Below are 20,000 nucleotides of genomic sequence, written 5' to 3' on the forward strand. Positions count from 1 at the left end.
TGAGGGCTGGAGACGCTCCATCACACTTTGAGTCTGTGGTTTTCTTTTCCATAAAACCAGAACTGCTGTTCTCCTCTGCCTTCATTTAATCTTTTAATCCTGCACTTTAATGAGATATTTTCCACTTTACACTTTTTATGACGCTTTTTACTTCTGTGTTTCTTTTCTTTCTGTTGAGCACACTGAACGACCTCATGATCATGTGCTCTGTAAAAACTGATCTGCCTTGCCTACACGACGGCACACTGCAGCGAGCCGCCTGTCGACCTCCTGCTCCATCTGATACTTGAACTCCTTCATTTAGGGCAGTAACTCAGCCCCGACCCGGCGGGAGCAGGCCACTGCTTTAAAATGGCTTGAAGTTTCTCTGTCAGGAGGAAACACCTGTGACACCTGCACAGAGTCAGATCAGCTGTGACAGCGGGTCAACAGCAGCACTGGAGATGTTTCAGAAACACACACACATCTGGACTCACAGTGTGTTATAAGGTCTGTTAGCTCTTCATGCTCACAGCGTTAATACAACCCAGAGTCAGCTCACAGCAGTGTGAGAGTCAGCTGATCCAGCTGATCCAGGGGATCGGACCTACCTTGATGATGTCTTCAGCCGTCCGCTCCACCTCTTTCAGCCGCTTCAGAACGGCTTCTTCATTAGCAGAGATGTTGAGCTCCTGTGTTTCCAAGGCCTCGACCTCCTTCTCTATTCTGCACAGGAGGAGAATGAACGGTGACGATCGCTGCAGCAGTCAGGACGTATGAAAGGTTTGAATAAGCCAGCTCGGCATTCTGGGTAGAGTTGCTATGTCCGCTTATTATGTTTTTCATCATAGACTAAATTAAAACACTTTGTGCTTATGACATCAGGTTAAATCGTGTAACCAGGTTCACAGATACTTCTCTGTTTTATTTATATTTTCTTTAGTCTCTTTACATTTGAATTATTAGGATATTTAGTGGGTTATTAACTTCTAAAACTCTGATTTAAACCCGTTTATGTTGAGTCGTGTATTTTATACTGATGTTCATTAACATGCATTGTCCCTATGGAATCAATCAATCAATCAATCAATCAATAAATGTCAGATGGGTTAAAGTGAGGATCAGCTGTTATGATGGATATCAAACACTTCATCAGAGGAGGAGTAGATTTAATCTGTCCTCTCTCCTCCTGTCAGCTCGTCTGTCAGACCAGTCATCATGATGTCATTATTATGTAAAGCAGCTTTCAGTGTTTTCCACTTCCTCTCACTCAAACCTCCATGACAGATGAGAACAGCTCCAATAAATGTATTCTAATCACAGATTATTGTAATTACTGTATTTGTTGTGTCATGTGTTTATTTTACTTTAGTCTTTTAACAGTGGAAGATTTCAGGAACTAGAAACTAGCTCAAAGTGAGACTGTCATTTATGATCCAGTGTGTGTGAACTTCCTGTTTAGTTCATGTTGTATTTCAGACTTTGACCTGAGTGACTCTAGAATCTGCAGGAACTCGTCTTCCTCCCTGAAGTCTCTCTCTTTATGAGCATCAGTGCATCTGAACCAAATATAAACACCTTCTCCCACATGGTTTGTTCCTGCTGCCTGTTTCTCAGCCTGCTGTGTCCCGTGTGGGATGGACTGTGGGATGTGCTGCAGCTTCCAGGTGCGTTGGGGTTCATGTTACCTGAGGATGTTGATCTGCAGCTGATCGCTCTGCTGCTGCTCGTCCTGAGCCTGGAGCCTCATGGCTTCCTGTTCCTGCTCCGACTGCTGACTCAGGCCGTCCATCAGCCACTGCTCCCTCAGGGCTTTCTTCTGTCAAACACACCACCACACATGGACATAGTTCAGGTTGTTTTCACATTTTAAAGTTGTCCGACCTCATCTCCCTTTTCCCCTTCAGACTCACAGACCTTGTCATTCCCTTCCTCTCCACTAGAGGCCCTCACAGTTTCCATCTAGAGCTGCGTACGTACGAAACACAACCCAGAGGCTTAAAGTTATGGAGGATTGAGGGCGTGGCCTCTTTGAATGACAGGTGGATGAGGCGCATGCTTGCCTCAAACCGTCACAAACCAAAGTCTCAGCTCCACAGGCCCCTCCTCTTTGACCATGTTTGGATTAGCTGGGAGTTAGGGGGCGGAGTCAGGCACTGCCAAGATGGCGACGATGGAGCAGCTCACTCTGAGCTTCAGAAACCTGTGATGTCACAGAGGCGAGGTCTATCTTTTTCAACCATAGACTGCGACAGAGGGGCGTGTGTGGAGCTAAGACTTTGGTTCATGTCAGTTTGTGGCAAGCATACGCTCATCCACCTGTCACTCAAAAAGGGCCACGCCCTCAATCTTCCATAACTGTAGTCCTTACTAAAATGTGAACAGGTGAGTTATATAAACAGGTGTCATGAAGGAGGAAATTAGCTCTAGAGACCAAAACCGTTTTTGTACCAGGCTGTAAACATGTTTATTTCTGCTGTAAAGTTGAACATTTTAACATGGGAGTCTATGGGGACTGACTCACTGTTGGAGCCAGACTCTAGTGGCCGTTAGAGGAACTGCAGCTTCATGTTTCAGTCCTATAAACAGGGGTGGTGGTCCATAGGAGGAGGGCTGACGGTAGTGTGGGTTCTAACACTGTCATTCTGACTGCAGTGGACTAGGTGCAGCAGAATGAGAGTAATATCAGAACGTTATGTGATGTAGCTGCAGAGGGACTCCAGGTAATTTGGTCTTTCGTGTTTGTGTCTGAGATTGTGCAGAAATGAAATGAGATGGTTGAGCTGTTATGAGCTCTGAGGCAGTAAATGAAATGAAAAACCTTCATCCCAGTGTTCCTCCTGGGGGTCCTCACAGTCTCTGCTCTGTTCTTTATCACATGGAGTAAGATGTTAGAAAGTCATGTTGACACATCCGGATGTTACTTTCTTTATTACAGTAAAATTACCTTTATGTACTGCAGCTTTAATTTCTCCTCTTCGATCTGTCTCCTCTTCTTGGCGATGTCCTCTTGGATTCTTCTTTTGTCCTGTGGGGGGGGGGGGCGCAAACACATGTTAGCATCATGTGTACATTTTACAGCTCGGAAACTATTCCACCTGTTCTTCCTCTCCTGCTGACGCTTCAACCTTCAGCTGACAGCTGGACACCAGCAGCCACAAATAGCTAAAAAGCAATACAGCCTTCATGGCCTGACCCGATGTACCTGTGTGTGTGTGTGTGTGTGTGTAGAATGAAGTCAGGTTGTTGTGGACATGTTCGTCTTGCCTGATAAACACTCCAACACTCTAATGTCTTAAATCATTCACTCAGCATCACCCACAGGCCCTGTGTTCCTGGGTGTCACACTGTGGGGGGGGGCGGGGCTAAAACGAGCTCCTGGATCCTGGATCAGAGGCTCTAAGCCCCGGTGAAAGGGGATCTCCTCATGACGTCTGCTGGTATTTATATCCCGTCTCTGTCTGCGCTCCGCTCAGTGATGTCATTCTGCTGAAATGTCTGGACCATGAAAACCATTTCACACAGACAACTGGCTCCACGATAACGACCCTTACTCATCAGGTCTCATTTGTCTCTGTCCCCCGTCACTCACTTGTATTAAATATTCAGTGCGATGATCCTTTTTGACAATCTTCAATCAAAAGTTTCAATCAGTCACAGAGTTTTCTCTTATTTTCCAGCCCCACTGAAATCTAAGAAATCAATGTGTTTTTCCTGAGTCAAAGAAATAGATTTTCACAAATCATGAGAAATTCTCCTTTAACAGTTTGGCAGTCACAAAGAAGTTCAAAACAATTTGGCTGCATATTCAATTATATCACTATATTTATTATATATTTCCCACCATATATGATATTTTCCATAATATGGATAATATGGTCTGTCCTGCAGCTGCATGTGAGCCTCATTTCTCTGCTTCTCGTACTCTACAGTGAACGTTAAATAAACTTTAAACTGCTGTTTAGTGGCAGCATCACTCATAACTGAAACATAAAATACAATAATATAATTATATATTATAAAAAAAACACCTGAAACTTAATTAAATTAATATAATTATTAAAACAAAACAAAACAAAGAAAGACAACAGTATTGATATTTGGGCTGGACGGTACCCAGATGCTGATTTTGGACCTGGCCCAGACCCAGTGGACAGAAACACCATGTCAGTGGTAAATGCTCAGACTGGGGGGCTATCATTAAAAAACCCCATCAGCCTTAACTGTATTAACTCCTGTTTTAAGACTTGAAGCCGCTGTGTGATGGTACATCCTGTTGATTCTACATGTTTTGTGGATCACTAGATTCAGTCAGAAATATTTGGTATCTATGGAAAACTTTAAACCTCGTCAATACTTCTAATTATAATTGTAATTATAATGTGGTGGTTTAATCAAAGCTCGGCTGTAGAACAGTAGAGCTACAGAGGAGTTTGTAAAGATGAAGCGGAGGCTGCGTCCACCAGAGTGCGAAGGTGTTTACCCACAAACGAATCAGATTTTGTATTTATTACAGTAAACTACGGCAGCCCATGAGCCCAAAGTTCACCGTGTGTTTTCAGCTGTGTCCCACAGACAGACGACGTGCTGCCTCCTGCTCTCTACCAGAGGGTCCGACCTGCACAGCTACAGACCCAGCTCTCCAGGTTTCCCTCTGCAGCTCTGTCGTCCTGCTACATCACTCCCACTCCTTTTATTTTCAGACTCTGCTCGGTAACGGTGTGCTGCATCATGACTTCCTCCCTCCTCAGACTGAATATCACAGCTCTGAATCACTGCTGCAGTTAGTTCAACTGCACGGAGCAACAAGATTTACCTGAGACTGACCTGATCACGGCGCTCTGAGTTTTACGCAACGTGTCATAATTGTGACTCATCATTGAATAGAACTGGAATAGAAATGGACCTGGACACCTGAGAGCCACCCAGACCAGGATCCAACAGCAACCCGGTCTCTGTTGCAGGATCTGTTCACAACTATTAAACTTGTCTTTAAATAATACTGACAACAATAATCCAGAGGCCTTCTTCTGGGTACAAATACATTTAAAGTTGAGCTGAATGAATCTGAGGCTCCAGCAGTCTGAGTTAATAGAGTCAGACCTTCAGCTGATCTGATTTTGTCTCCTGTCTCTGACCCTGGAGTCGAACCAGGAGATCTCTTCATCTACACGTTCACGGTTCCTGTGGCAGGAGAGTTGAAGTAAAGCTCTCCTAACATTGATGACACCCTGAAGACTCTTCTGTGTTCCTCTCAATGACTCCCTTTAAAAGTCCTTTCCTTAAAAAAATGCCTTCATGGTCTTCACATGACTTGGATGTAACTCTACCGTTTTGCCTCATTTAGTATTTGTATTCTATGAATATGCAAATCAGCTCCGCCTCCACCCACGCCCACCCTCGGCTCTGACTCCGCTCACTAACAAAGCTCTGCTAGTTCTCTGCACAATAAGTGGTAATACAGGAGTAATTTAGGCGTACATGTTCAAACTGGAAACAGACTGAAGAAGAAGAAGACGAAGAAGAAAAAGAAGAAGAAGAAGAAGAAGAAGAAGAAAAAGAAAAAGAAGAAGAAGAAGAAGAAGTAGAAGAAGAAGAAGAACATCGCAAACGTCCCCTAAACGTCTCACATGCAGAGACGATAAGTAGACACTAGCTACAGCACACATCCTCAGGGGCCACACCAACAGTCCAGTGTGTAGAGTCTTTATGGAGATTTAAGGGGGTTCATAAATCTCATTTCAAAATGTGCCAATGGGTCAATATGAGGGGCCATCGGGGGCCATCGGGGCCACTTTCCTGGTTCACCTCTGGATGTATCAGGGTGGTTGCAACATTAGAAACGTGACAGTAACAGACAACATGAGCTAACAGCTAATAACGTGTTGCTAATGTCCGACAAGCCCTGGTCCTGATCACCTGCTCTGACTGAGCTAGCTGAGCTAGCTTAGCTTGTAAAATCAATACAGATAATTATCTCCCTGGCTCCTCCTCTGCTACACCTAGGGAACGATGAGGGTATCAGAGGTAAGTCCCTAGGCCTGTGGACTGTCAGATAAGAACCAGCTGCACAATACATCTTAAGTTTCATCCTTAAAGTTTCCTTAAAATGTTCTCTTAAGTGTTTAAGGTTTTCTCCTGATCTTAGTCTCAGACCTTCAGGGCTTAAAGACCTTAGTGACTAAAGGTCACTGTGGGGAAGTTCCCGCCAAAACAACAGGAGGATGAGGTCACAGCTTCTTTAATGTTACCAGCAACCGACCATTCACAAGTGCTAATAGCAGCAAATCAACAGTCTCCATGGAAACAGTAAAATTTTACTGCCGTAAAATCTCTTTCACTGCTGCAGATGTCTTAACTTTTTTCCTTAACTAAGGAAACATTTCCAGAGATTCTGTGCAGCACCCTCAAGAGAAATGAAACCTTAAGTGAAATACTTACGTAGAAAACTTCCTGAGACACAGGAACAGAGCTGGTTCTTACCGTGATGGCCTGGAGCCTCTCCTTCAGCAGGTCAGCCTCCTCCATGTCGCCTACAGGACAGAGAACATGACAGTGAGTGAACTGGAGGAGGAAGTGAGAGGTCAAGGGTCAAACTGTGAAAATACACAGAGAAAAACAATCATGTGTAAGAGCAAGAGGAGGAGCTTTAACTCTTTGCAGACTGCTGTCAACAGACGATTAATGCAGCAGTAAGTGTTGGTAATACTTGTTAATATGTTTGTAGTACAGTGTGTTAGTGGAGAAATGTTTTGTATTCCTCCACGTTCTTGTGTTCATACTGTAACTATTGCACATTGTACATATCTGTATTATTTCTATATTTCTATGATATTTTTTCTGATTTTTACAGTAAATATTTCCTGGAATGATTTTGTGTTTATATCTAAGCTGCCTGACCTGCAGCACTTGTTTATTTTATATTTCTTCTTCTTACTATGCTTATTGTTATGAACCAAAACACCAGAGCAAATTCCTCAGATGTGAAAACCTGATTCTGATTCTTACAGAAGTGTAATGTGTTCACTTGACAAAAAATTAATTAATGAGATAATTATCTCAAAATTCTCAGATAATTATCTTGTTAATTAAGAAAAACAGAGCAGGAATTTTTATGATTTTTTTTTAAGACAATCTTTTTTTTTTTAAGAATTTTTTGGGGCTTTTTGTGCCTTTAAAGGACAGGACAGTAGAGAGACAGGAAACGGGGAGGCAGAGAGACGCAGGGGCGCCTGCGTAACCCACTGCACTACGCAACGCCCCGAAAACCTTTCTTTAAAAATCCTGTTTCTTCTGAATTAATGTTTTTCTAAATCGTTAATTCAGAGAAACAGAGCAGCATTTTATAGACTCCACAGATCATTACACTATCATCAGTGACTGTATGTGAACAGCACTACAACAACCTCAGCTTATGTTCGACCAAACATATCACACATCCATTATTTCAGCAGTAGAGCAGGAAGTGATCTGTAGGGACTACTTTCAGTGGCGGATGAATCCATTTTTGTTTGGTTTATTCCATTGCTGTTAGTTTTAAAAACATATAGAATATTGGCATCGTTACACTTTAAACATGTCATGAATCTGATTCTGTGCTGTAACTGTTCACACAGTCACACTCATCTATAATGTGACCGGAGTCGGTCTCATCACACACGTGTTCGTCGTGCCAACAGACATGTATTGAGGTCAATTATAAACCACAGTATCTGAGGACATCGTGTGTGACAGAGAAGTAACATGTGGGTGTCACGTGTCAGAGGGATGAGCGATCAGGCCGGAGGAAAGACGCAGTGACAGTCAGGAATGTAACATGTCTGTGTCCGACCCGTTATAATCAAACACTGTAAATCACTCCAGCACCTTTCACAGAGCTGTGGAGGAGGGAGGACCGGGGTCAGGGAGAACTCCAGACACAGTCTGACATCAGGAGAGGAAGGAAGGAAACTGGGAAGGAGGGAAGAGAGGGAGGAAAGGAAGGAAGGAAGTCAAAGTTTTACTGTGGGATGACTTCTTTCTTTCAGCTACAGCTGTTGGTGTAGCAGAGGGTGGAGGACGGCTGTGGACTGATGTGAGCTGAACCACCTGCAGCTCAACATCAGTGGTGGTGGACTGCACTGATCCACACCTGGACCTCTACAGGAAGGACCGGAGTCTGCTTCTTCCTGCAGAGGTTCTGCTCCTTCAATATCTGTGGCAACATCTGGAGCAGAGGTCTGAGGCGTATTTTCTCTAACTGACCATCTGTAGAGGACTCTGCTTCCTGTCTACACCGGCTCACACATGCTCAGTGAGATCGTGTCTGACACAGAGCGCAGCAGAGAGGACGTAGCCTCAGTCCTGAGGGTGGAGCTGGACACTCTGCGTGTAGCAGTGAGGAGGATGTTGTCAAAACCATCATGGCCGTCTCCCTCCACCCACAGTGTAGTGGTTAACCAGAGGAGACTCAGACTGACGCTGCAGGAGGAGAAACAGCTCTTCCTCTCTGCTGCAGTCACTTTAATCACTGCTGCTCCTCTCCATCAGGACTCTGCTGTCAGCTGCTCCTCATCACACTTCATCTACTGTTGATCTACTTTCCATTTCGCACTTTAGTCTTCACTGTGACTCGACCTCGTACGTTTCTCTTTGCACATCTGTATTCACTTACTCTCTTTTTATTCTGTCTTTCCAAAGTGAGTGTTGAGCAGCTGTAACAGAGTAACAGATCAATAAAGTTTTTCTGATTCTGAAAAGGAAACAAAGGAACAAAGGAAGGATTCAAGACTCGTTGTTTGGAAAAGAAGAAAAGAATCTAACTAATAAATTTTTAAACAGGTTGAGAGAATGAAACACTGATATTTTTATTATTTAATGTGACCATGAAGACGTTAGGATTTCATTTTAAAATCAGTGGATTTCATAGATGATGTCACATTTTTGCATAACCACCAACACCATCATCCCACACCCCAAACCTGCTGTCGTCACCTCAGATATTAAAGGATCGACTACACGAACAGGACAGAGTAGATGGAACAGATTAATTATGAGCTTTCACTTTAATTATGTGACACTGCTGCATCTTATTATTTTACCAGTGACTCGTCCTCCTGACCAGCAGCTGGAATAAAACTCTGATCCAGCTGTTCCACAGGGCAGCTGCCACATCTCTGCTTTTATTTCGTGGGTGTTGATATGATATTGATTTCATGTCTCTGTCATCAGCAGAGCTTTGTTGAACACAGAAGCGCTGACATAAACAAGCCGGACCTTGGACCTCGAACACATCGTCTGTGTTGAGGTGAACTGGGTTTTCTAATGACATCACATGTAAAAATCAAACTCATTAAACACCTGAGCCTCCGACACACAGGTCAGCTCAGGCACGACCGGCCAGGTGAGAGGACACACCTCCAAGGGGTGGTCTGCCCCTCTCTGACCAGAGACCTGGTCCACATCAGAGACCTGGTCCACATCAGGGACCTGGTCCACATCCAGAGACCTGGTCCACATCAGGGACCTGGTCCACATCAGAGACCTGGTCCACATCCAGAGACCTGGTCCACATCAGAGACCTGGTCCACATCAGAGACCTGGTCCACATCAGAGACCTGGTCCACATCAGAGACCTGGTCCACAGATTCACACATTCAGTAGGAGAGGAAACCTGATCCTCAGTGATAAATCAGCAGGGACATGTTTATTTATGTAGCGCTGGTGTTCACACTGCTGAGTCTCATCCAGTCCATGAACACCCCCCCCCCCCCACACACACACACACACACACACACCCCCCCAAAGGAGACACGTCCACAACAACTCAAGGTGGTGGAGTTCACACTGACTCCATCAAACCAGCTACGTGTGGCATCTTCAACAGCTCCTTGTCAACATCATTATGAAACACACACACACACACACACACACACACACACACACACACACACACACACACACACACACACACACAGGTGAAGTAAAGGGAACTGAAGATTAGTGGAGTTAACGACAGCTGTCACTGAACTTTACTGTCTGAGCAATAAAAGGTTAAAGGCCAATAAGAACTTTATCCAACCACCTGATCAACAAGCAACAAACAGGAAACAGATGTTTTCATGTTTCCTCCGCCGACTCCCAGTCTCTTTTACACAACAACAACAACAACAACAACAACAACAACAACAACAACATGGCGCCGGTTGAGCTGATAACGAACTGTCTGTAACTGATTATCTCACTCTCTGTTGTAACTGAGCGACTGGCTGAAACAACCAGGAACAATCATTTCACATCCTGTTCTGAATTTATTCTTCTTAAAAAAGAAGCAGTAATAGTCTGAGCTGGATCAATAAGGATATGGATAAGATAAGATAAAATCAGCTGGCTACTGTCCGACTGTGGGAGGATGACTTCACTAAGTCTTGTTGACCCCGTGTTATTTTGTGATTATTATGTGTTATATGAGACGTGAAGGATTCCTTCATGTAACAGAGCTTCTTAATATCTTTGGTCCTTGTAGCTGATAAATACTCCAGAGCGTCACCTAGATCTTCTGGAGGAAAATTAAGGGTAAGAGCGGGTTGTCGGGTGGCCCACTAATATGAAAGTCGGTGGTTCGATTCCCAGGTCTTCCTGTCCATATGTCAAACAAAGAGTCGAAGCCCAAATTGAATTGTGTGTGAGGGTGTGTGTGTGGATGTGTGTGAGGGTGTGTGTGTGGATGTGTGTGTGTGGATGTGTGTGAGGGTGTGTGCGTGTATGTGTGTGAGGGTGTGTGTGTGGATGTGTGTGTGAGGATGTGTGTGTGACTTGTACTGTAACATGCTTTTAGTGATCAATAAGACTAGAAGAGCTCTGTATAAGAGCAGTCCATTAACCACATGTAGAGAGGACGTCCTTGACGGTCCACAGTTAGAGATCACATGATCATCTCTGTTCCACATACTCTGAATTATTCTGAGTGGGCGCTTGTATTTTTACTGTCAGTGCTCAGCACTCTAACACACACACACACACACACACACACACACACCCACATACACACACACCCCCCCCCACACCCCCCCCCCCCCCCCACACACACCCACCCCCCCCCACACACACACACACACCCACCCCCCCCCCACCCCCCCACACACCCACACCCACAGAGAACACAGGCTCAGCATCCACACAGAAACGTCTGAACTTCATTTCCTCCCACAGAATCATTTCTCCTCAGCTTCAGCTCTGCTGAAGAATCAGGCTGTTTAGTCAGCGGTTATATTCACATTCAGAGAGTGAGATTCGTCACTGTCACACTCCGAACCGTGCACTCTCACCTATAACAAACACACTCTCTGTGTCAGCTTCTGTGACTGACAGGTACGTGTCATAACTCACACCTGCAGACAGCTGACCAAACAACCAGCACCTGTCTGAACCCGTTACCTGCACCTGTTATCTTTCTGCACAGAAACAAATATGCCACAACCACTGTACAGATGTAGCACCTGAAGACGGGTTCATGTTTTCACATTGAAAAGTTATTTTCCTATAAAAATGGGTCACAGTCACAGAGGTGTGACTCTTTTACTCTGACACAGGGAATTGGTTTTAGTTTCCTGTTTCCTACCAAGAGCAATGCCCATGATCCTTTGCTCTCATTAACCAGGGACTCTTTGTACCTGGTTACCTGATCTGCCTCATGTCGTTCACATCACTGTGAGCTAACTGGAACACAGGACAGTGTTTGTAGGAGTGTGCCGCTGTGTGAAGTTAAACTCTCTATAATCTGTGTTTCCTCTTGTCTCCACAGGCTCATCAAGTTTTCATAAAGTTTTCACATATGAGCAAAATTCTTCCCTCCAGTTGAAACATGCTGAACTCGCTCCGTGCGTGTTTGTATGGATTCATCCAGGGAAACATTTTGTGATGCACCATCTCTAACATCTGCTCTGGTTCTGTCTGAACACTGGCAGATGAAATTCTCCCGTCAGTCAGAAATAAATAACCAGAGTTTGTTGTTCAGTTTGGAGGAATATTGGCATGAGACCTATGGCCAGGAATTCTTATTAAACTTTATTCTGCACTTACTTACAGGACTCATGCTGCTGCTTACAGCAACATGTGTCCAAGTGTTGAAGTCCCAGCTCAGAGAAGCATCTGAAGACCGACTGTGTCACAGCAACACTCCAGTCCGTCTCATTTCAAATGCTCCTTCTTTTCCTAGACAGGTGGATCTTTCATGGTCCCACATATCCCATAATTCATTGCGCTTCGGTAATGAAAATAACATGTTAGTAACAGAGACCTGAGGATTACACTGTTATAGGGGCTATTTGTAAGTTTTGCTATTGCTACATAGCTAACATTAGCATTAACAGCTGTCTCCAGAGCTGAAAACAGACCCTCTTGTTTTGCTTCTATTTCTATTAATTCTTTTCATCTACTGAAGTTAGCATGCTAACCAGGTAGCTCCGGCCCAGTTGGCCCATTTGGACACTTTCCAATCCGAGTCACTGTAGCGTCCTGTCTGCGTAGCGCTGCTCAGACGACGTGTTATAACCTCCTGTAAACCCAACAATGTCTGACGCTTTTGGCAAGAGAGGTAAGTAAACAGCTGTTAATGCTAACGCTAGCTATGTAGCAATAGCAAAACTTACAAACAGCTCCTTTAAATGTCAGTATTGTATTTCAGTTCAGTTCAACAGCTAAATGGTACAACTGTTAAAACCAAGAGACTTTTTGTGAAAGTGTGTTGTCTAGGTTGCTAAGCAACAGGAGCCCCGCTTTGCAACGCAACTGCAAGGGCGGGAACAGCTGGTGACACAAAGTGAAATCCTCCGTACACCAGACCGTCTCTTTTCAGTTCGGCCTTCACAGTCTACCAGGCTACGGAGGAAGTGGCCCCGGACTGGGACACAGCTACAGTCCTGAGCTTTAAGGAAAAGCTCGGTGTCATCGGATCCTTTCATCACCAACTTCTCACCTGAACAGATTAGGGACATTTATCAAGACTTCAGCAGGATGTTGCTCAGGCCACTGAGCTCCACTGTCATCCTGGAAAGATTAAAAACTGATAAATGCATTACATTACACTGGCCCACATGTTGCTCCACTGTAATGAACATGATGGATGATGTAATATTGTTTGTGTGTGAACGTTTTGAGCTGCAGAGAGAGATAATTAAAGCCGAGCACATGTGCAGCTCTTTAATCATCTCATGGGGAAAACCCGCTCCAAGATTAAATAAAGGTTGACTGGAGTGAGAGGGAAGAAGGAGGAGAGGCTGCTGACAGTCATACTGCTGCTCAGCTTGTCCACCTGTTGACACTATGGAGGCCTGATCCAGGACAGCTGAAAATAGAGTCGCTGCTGGAGCAGCCTGACATCGTGTGCATGGGGGGGGGCACATTGTTCCTGAAGAGAGCTGATGGTGGGAAGAAAACCCTCAGCACCTGTCAATCATGTGGAAAACACATGAGGTCACACTTTGAATACCAGGAAGTGGAGCCAGGTACATCTGGATTTAGAAAGAAAGAAAGAAAGAAAGAAAGAATCCAGATGTGTTGGAGGTGTGGTCTCGGCCAAAGCCGAGAGAGCGGGTCCAAACAGAGAGAGTCTGGACAGGCAGGAACACAGAGCAGCTGATAATAAATGCACTTGGCACGTGCTGATGAAGGACAAAGCCAAGTGCCATAGTAGTTAAAAGAAATAACAGTGCTCTAATTAGACAGGAGTACAGTCACTGGCACAAGCTGCACATCCTGCTTGGGCAGTTTCCAAAACTTCTTGGCTCGCTAACTTTCACTTCTCACCCCCCCCCCCCCGAAAACGTCCTCTCATTACTTTCACAACAGAGCAGATATCTGAGGCGGGGAGTCTGAGAGAAGTCAGTCAGACACATTTAGAGGAACAGCTGTTAGGGGACACTCATCACCAAATGTAGCTGAACAGCAAGTTAGAGAAACTAGTCTATACAACAAGACCAGGTCTAAACCTAGTACATGTCTGACCCGCCTCTGGTCCAATCCTGACTTTATAACCACGACATCACCAGCACATAAATAACGACAAACACTGAGCTGTGATGTCAGCTGGATTTACTGTAACATCAAAGTTAGAAGAGGCAGACTGTCTTTCTTTTTCAGTCTCTCACTCAGAGCTCAGTCTCCGTTTGGATCCACAATAGTTTAGTCTTTATCTACTTCAACTCCAGAACATCACAGACTTTTATTAGAGGCGGGTCCTTATGTCTAACTCCCTCTGTTTGAATTATAGAGTCGTTAGTACAAAACCTCGTTACCGATGACTTCTCTCTCTCTCTCCCTCCCTCCCTCTCTCTCTGCTCGGTGTGTCTTATCTTTAATTCTTCCTCTGCCTCCTTTAGTAATAATGAACCATGGAATCAAAGTAGTTTATTTGCTGTAATGGAGGCGAGGCTCAGTGTATTGGAAGTCCTCCTCCTCTTCCCTGCAGTTCCAGAGCAGCCGGGAAACCAGAGCAGCTCAGTAGACTGAGTCAATATAGTCAATCATACAGTCATACAGTCAGTCAGTCAGCCAGTCAGTCATACAGTCAGTAAGTCAGTCATACAGTCAGTCAGTCAGTTATAGAGTCAGTCAGTCATATAGTCATATAGTCAGTCATACAGTCATACAGTCAGTCAGTTATAGAGTCAGTCAGTCAGTCAGTCAGTCAGTCAGTCAGTCAGTCAGTCAGTCAGTCAGTCAGTCTCTCTGTTCACAGTGAAGGTGATTAACAAGTCACAAAAACTACTTTTCCAATGTGACAGAAATGTTCTCAGGAGGGTTGAACACGGATCCTTCACACCCACTACAGCTGATCATATACAGGAAGTGTTTTACTCCGTTACACAGACACTGAACACAAAGTGACTGATTTAGGAAACACTTGTAACTTGTCTTGTTATTTTATAAGATTTGCTCTCTGGTATTTATATAACCTACCTGCTGCTGCCTGCTACCGTACATGTTGTATGTTCTCAATTCAATCAAATGTCATCTGACAAAGTCTAAATACATTTTCGAAGGTATTTGCACATCAGGTGCGTTGGAAAACGACACTGTAATCTTGTAAAGAACATCCCACACACTGCTCTTGTTCAGCACAATTTATGGATCATCCAAAGGTAAAAATACAGAAACCAGAGACCGAAACCTTGGGATAATCAATAAATTGTGATGCTGAGCAAGAGCAGTGTGCAGGAGATTCTTCTTTTCAAGATTAAAGTCTAAATAAATAAATAAAAGGTGAAAGTGTGTGTCTGTTCTGAATCATCTGTCGTCACGACCTCCTGCCTCCCCTCTCTACAGGAACCTTCACTCGTCCATGTGGTTTACAGTCTGGACTCAGTGGCATTAAAGTCAGTCTCTCCTCGAAGACATTCATGGTGTCGCACTAAGATCAACAAGAGTTTGAGAGAGAAGTTCAAACTCTGCTCACGCCTCCAGCTAATCTCTGCATAAAGTGGAGATAATATACATTGTGTTAACCTTTAGATATTTAGCGCTACTGTTTCTACCACTCCAGAAAACCTGAATACACTCATTAGTGCCCCCTGTGACGAGAGGTGGGAAAACAGCCGCTGCAGCTGTGACTGGCTCTGAACCCGGGACAGGACGTGAGATTGATGCTTCAGTGTTTTCTGAAGTATGTGGTGTGTGGTCGACAGGTGGATTACTGTGTCACCGCACCACACTGTGAATGTCTCAGCACCATGAGAGTCTCATGTCATGTGGAAGAGCCGCTCCCTTGTTTCTGTCATCGACAGTGGACTCTGGTTGGTTCAGGTTCAGATTGTCCGCTTACTAACAACTAGCTGCACCATAAACAAAAAAAATCATATTGTGATTATTTTGGCAGATCTTGTGTTTTCAGTAAATTAATTTGAGCTTTTATTTCATTTGAACAAAATATAAAAAGGTGATGATATGATTGCTGTTGGATCATGTTCCTCTGCGTCTGGAGAACATGATCTGTAGGTCGGAGCGTCTGTAGCTCCACAACACTGATGGTGCTAACAATGCTAATGCTAACAATGAACAACAATGAGACACATTTTACCTTCATCACATAAACTGCAGCCGCTGTGACGTGATATTTCACTTGACCACAGTGAGATTTTGATTGTGTTTAGATTAATTGTTCTGTTCCATTAGTAACATACAGACATGTAAGAAACCGTCTTGGACCCTGTCAGGCCCGACATCCTCATGCCCATTCATTATGACACTGTTCAGTGAAGCTCAACTGTTCAGAGTCTGAGTCCTCATATCTCAATATTACTACTGGGAGTCTGCACTTTAATAAACAGCTGCGAACACGACTGTTGTTTTGTAACTCACAGCAGAGCTCCTGCCTGTAGAGTTTAGGTAAGATCCATGATCCAGACTCTGGTCCCAGTGACACGTCGTGACCCTAATAACCCCCCCCCCCCCCCCCCCGCCCTCTGTCTGTCTGGTCATTGAGCCAAGTTCCTCCTGACGTCTAATCCCTGCTCCTCCGTCTTTAATCTGACCTGTGATGGATTAATAGCACACAAGCGAACAGCAGAGGCCTTCGCTGGTCTGCAGCAGTCTGTCACACAACAACTCATCACGCTGATACCGACCTTTGTCTAACTCTCATTTAGTTAATTGATCTCAGATGGATCAGATGCAGGTTGTTCTCTCACAACATCAACATTAACAGTAGGATCACCTCTAACGAGAGCCAAATGTCCACATCTGAATCCAGTCACGTCAGAGTCACTGATGAGTCGAATCCTTCAGTCACAACGGATCTTTTCAAACTTTGCATTTACTCAAGAATTGAAAGACATTTTTATAAACAAACATGTCCACTTTCTTTAAGACTTGTAAGAAAAATGTATATCCATCTCATGCTGTTTGGTTTTATTGGCAGCAGCAAAACAAGCTGTCAAAACAACACTGACATATTATTAGCTAATTAAGTTGATATATTAGTATTGTTTTGTCAACGTGTTAGCAAACAGTTGTCTGTTTACATCACGTTATGTTTATGTTGTTCACTCTTTTAGCTGTTCTGATCTTACACTCCTGAGAAAACCACCTGTGGGACACCTGGAGTCCACACACATAAAACTTCATCAGAATTATAAATTATATATTATATATATTATAAAGCCATGCGTTCACATGGTTCCTCTTTATAAATCTCACTCATGTGAACGAGCCTCATTTCCACTCCCACAATCCTCCATAAATGGATGAAGACTCTCCCCTAATCAATCAGTTTGTATAGAAACAAGTGATCAGACACAGAGAAGAAAGACGAGGCAGAAGAACAAAGTGAGGTAAAAACATCATCAGTTTACTTCAGTACAATCACTCTGATGTAAAGTCCTGTTTCACTCTGAGCTTCATTTACTGGGACTAGAGTCTTAACGAGGCTCCAGAGGCTCCGACACTGAGATCAGTCAATATTAAAATATCAGACAGTTACACAAGGACTCACCATCAATAATAAGATATTAGACACAAACACAATTATCTCTGTTTATCAAATGTTAAATTATTATAAAACTTATAATGATGATAATGATCTGTGGAGAACTGTGTGTTCACATGTCACAGGAAGTGAGGTAACACTGTGTGTTTATGAAAACTAATTTATGAGCGGGAAATGGTGAATGCCTCATTCATGAATCAGACCCTGGACTGTGTGGACATCTCACCTGTTATTTCACCTGGTTCATATCGGAGCAGATTCACAGCACTGCTCTCATCGCTGTCAAACAGCTGAACCAATCACAGCGACGCACGACACCATCAGCTCAACAAATGGACGAGGCTTCTCTGACACATGTCGTACATGCTCTCATCAATATTACATCATAAAGAGTACGATCTACATCTTCTGCTGGTGTGACTTGACGCTTTATAAATAAAAACTGACTTGACATCAAACTGTCGATTGTGACAACAACATCTGCACCATGGTTCCTTTCAATAATAAAACAAAATGCCACATTCACTAAAATAAAGTCAGTGACACAGGACTGATGATCTCCCACTTCAGCCAGAGTCCTGAGTCATAACCGAGCGGTCTGATGTGTGCAGGGCTGATGGGGTCACTTCACAGCAGCCTGGTCCCGTTAGCATGTGATGTAATCAAGGTAAACACAGTGGACAGCCGTGTGTAATGACACTGAGCTCGACTGTGTTTCTCCTCCAATCAGAGGCTGCAGATTTATCAACATGTGTGCTGCTGCCTTCAGACGCCTGCAGAGATTTAAAGAGCTGAAGGAGGATCCTTCACACTGGTTTATAGATCAGTTCAGTCTGGTTTACTGACTGTTAAAATGCTTTTTAACAGCCTGTCATTGCTCTGGTTTAGCAGAAAACTGTCACAAGAAACCAGAACCAGAAGCAGAACCAGACCTGGTTCTCACATGTCCATTCTCCACCAAAATACCAACGACTTGTTTAGTGCCGCCTCATCTGAATGAACCTCCATCTGTTGCTCGTCTGCCTCCACCTGTCCACCACATCCTCTGTGCTTGGCACCAAAACACCACAGATGGACGGAGGGAATCTGAAGGTCAGGAAACCACCAACTAAACAAGTTCCTTAAACCGCTGAACGCTCGACTACGTCTCTGTCCGCTAGCGACCGCAGAGTCCAGAGCTGTACGGAAGCTGAGAGGGGCCACTCTCACAAATATCTTTTATCCTGTTATCTCAAGTTAACCCCAGATAACCAGATATTAACAGGAGGAGATGATGTTGACTGAACCTCACACACTGAGTCGCAGTAACTCTCCTCCTTAGCAACAGTCCTTAGTAACTCGTTAGCTGACGAGGACTGATCTGAAAATGATCTTGTATGGAAAGACATTTCAAAGATTTCTGCCCTTGACTGAAATATTCTCTGATGCGTTGATCGATGTGTCGTCTGACATTTTCACTTCGCAGCTCTAGAAGTTTCTGCCTCTGATCTCTGATCAACAAAGTCGTTATATTGAGAAAACGAGCTTCTTTATCTCCAGATAACAGGATAATTATCTTATCAAGATAAGAAAAGACAATTTTCTCCTCATATCTCGTTATCTTGAGATAATCCTGATAATATCTCCTTATCTCGAGATAACGAGCTTCGTCACCTTGAGATAACGGAACAAAAGAGTCTGTCTTTGTTCGGCCCCGTACAGCTGGACTCAGGATGGGTTAGCGTTAAGACTGGGGCCAGCGGGGAGCAGTCAGCCAGCCTGACTCTGTTTCATACCAACTGTTTTTACATTTCATGGATTCAACACACAAGACACTGAGTGAACTTTGAGAACTTTGGACAGCCAGTCGTTTCCCTGTTTCCAGTATTCATGCTAAGCTAGGCTAACTATATACGAGCTCCGGCTCAGACAGTCATGAGATTAATCTCACTGTCATACAAGCTGATGTGTATTAAAATACATCAGCAGACCTTATCAATGCTGGGCGTATTTTTACACAGACGACAGCAGAATGATTTGTGATCCTGATGAAGGTGTGAAAACGAGCTCTCCGCTTCGTTAGCGTCTTTCCTCCACATGTGCTGAAACGTGGACGTGACTGGGCTGAGTGGGAAGGAGAGGGCGCGGGGTGACTGGTTCTCCGCAGGCAGCCCAGAACAACAGCATGTATGTGGGAGTGCATGTGTCACCGTGCGTACATACATTAAAACACCCACACACTGAACACACAGCTTTCCTGTCAGCCTGTCACTTCTCGTGTTTTACATGTCGTCTCTGAAGAGCGTGAACACATGACAAGATGTAAAGTAACGACTCTATCTCCTCCTCAGCTGCTCTTTGTACGTCTGTGTCAGTAAAAGTAGTTGTTGGTTAGAGCCCCCCCCCCCCGGACGCTGCACACAGCCGCCAGCTTAGAGGAATTAAAGGATTACAGAATCAAGAGACCCTCGAGGCTCATTTTAGCTCAGCGACGACCACTTACCCCTGGATAACTAACCCATGCTAGAAAGTCCAGAGACTAGTTAACAGCACACTGGTAATCTCTTTACAGAGTAATCTG

The 20,000-nt window shown here is 44.2% G+C and overlaps 1 protein-coding gene across 2 annotated transcripts in view; it reads right to left on the reverse strand.

Annotated features, from left to right (window-relative positions):
* palmdb (palmdelphin b) overlaps positions 1-20,000 on the reverse strand; it is a 56,639-nt gene that overhangs the window by 35,203 nt on the left and 1,436 nt on the right. For both annotated transcript variants that reach the window (XM_056364584.1, XM_056364586.1), the window contains exons 2-5: positions 6,463-6,512; positions 2,927-3,007; positions 1,668-1,798; positions 591-705 (exon numbers count right to left, since the gene is read on the reverse strand). In XM_056364584.1, the coding sequence (XP_056220559.1) occupies positions 591-705; positions 1,668-1,798; positions 2,927-3,007; positions 6,463-6,507 (372 nt within the window). In that variant the 5' untranslated portion in view covers positions 6,508-6,512. The remainder of the gene's footprint in view (positions 1-590; positions 706-1,667; positions 1,799-2,926; positions 3,008-6,462; positions 6,513-20,000) is intronic.

The sequence above is a fragment of the Seriola aureovittata genome, chromosome 20, assembly GCF_021018895.1.
Source record: "Seriola aureovittata isolate HTS-2021-v1 ecotype China chromosome 20, ASM2101889v1, whole genome shotgun sequence".
Lineage (NCBI taxonomy): Eukaryota > Metazoa > Chordata > Actinopteri > Carangiformes > Carangidae > Seriola > Seriola aureovittata.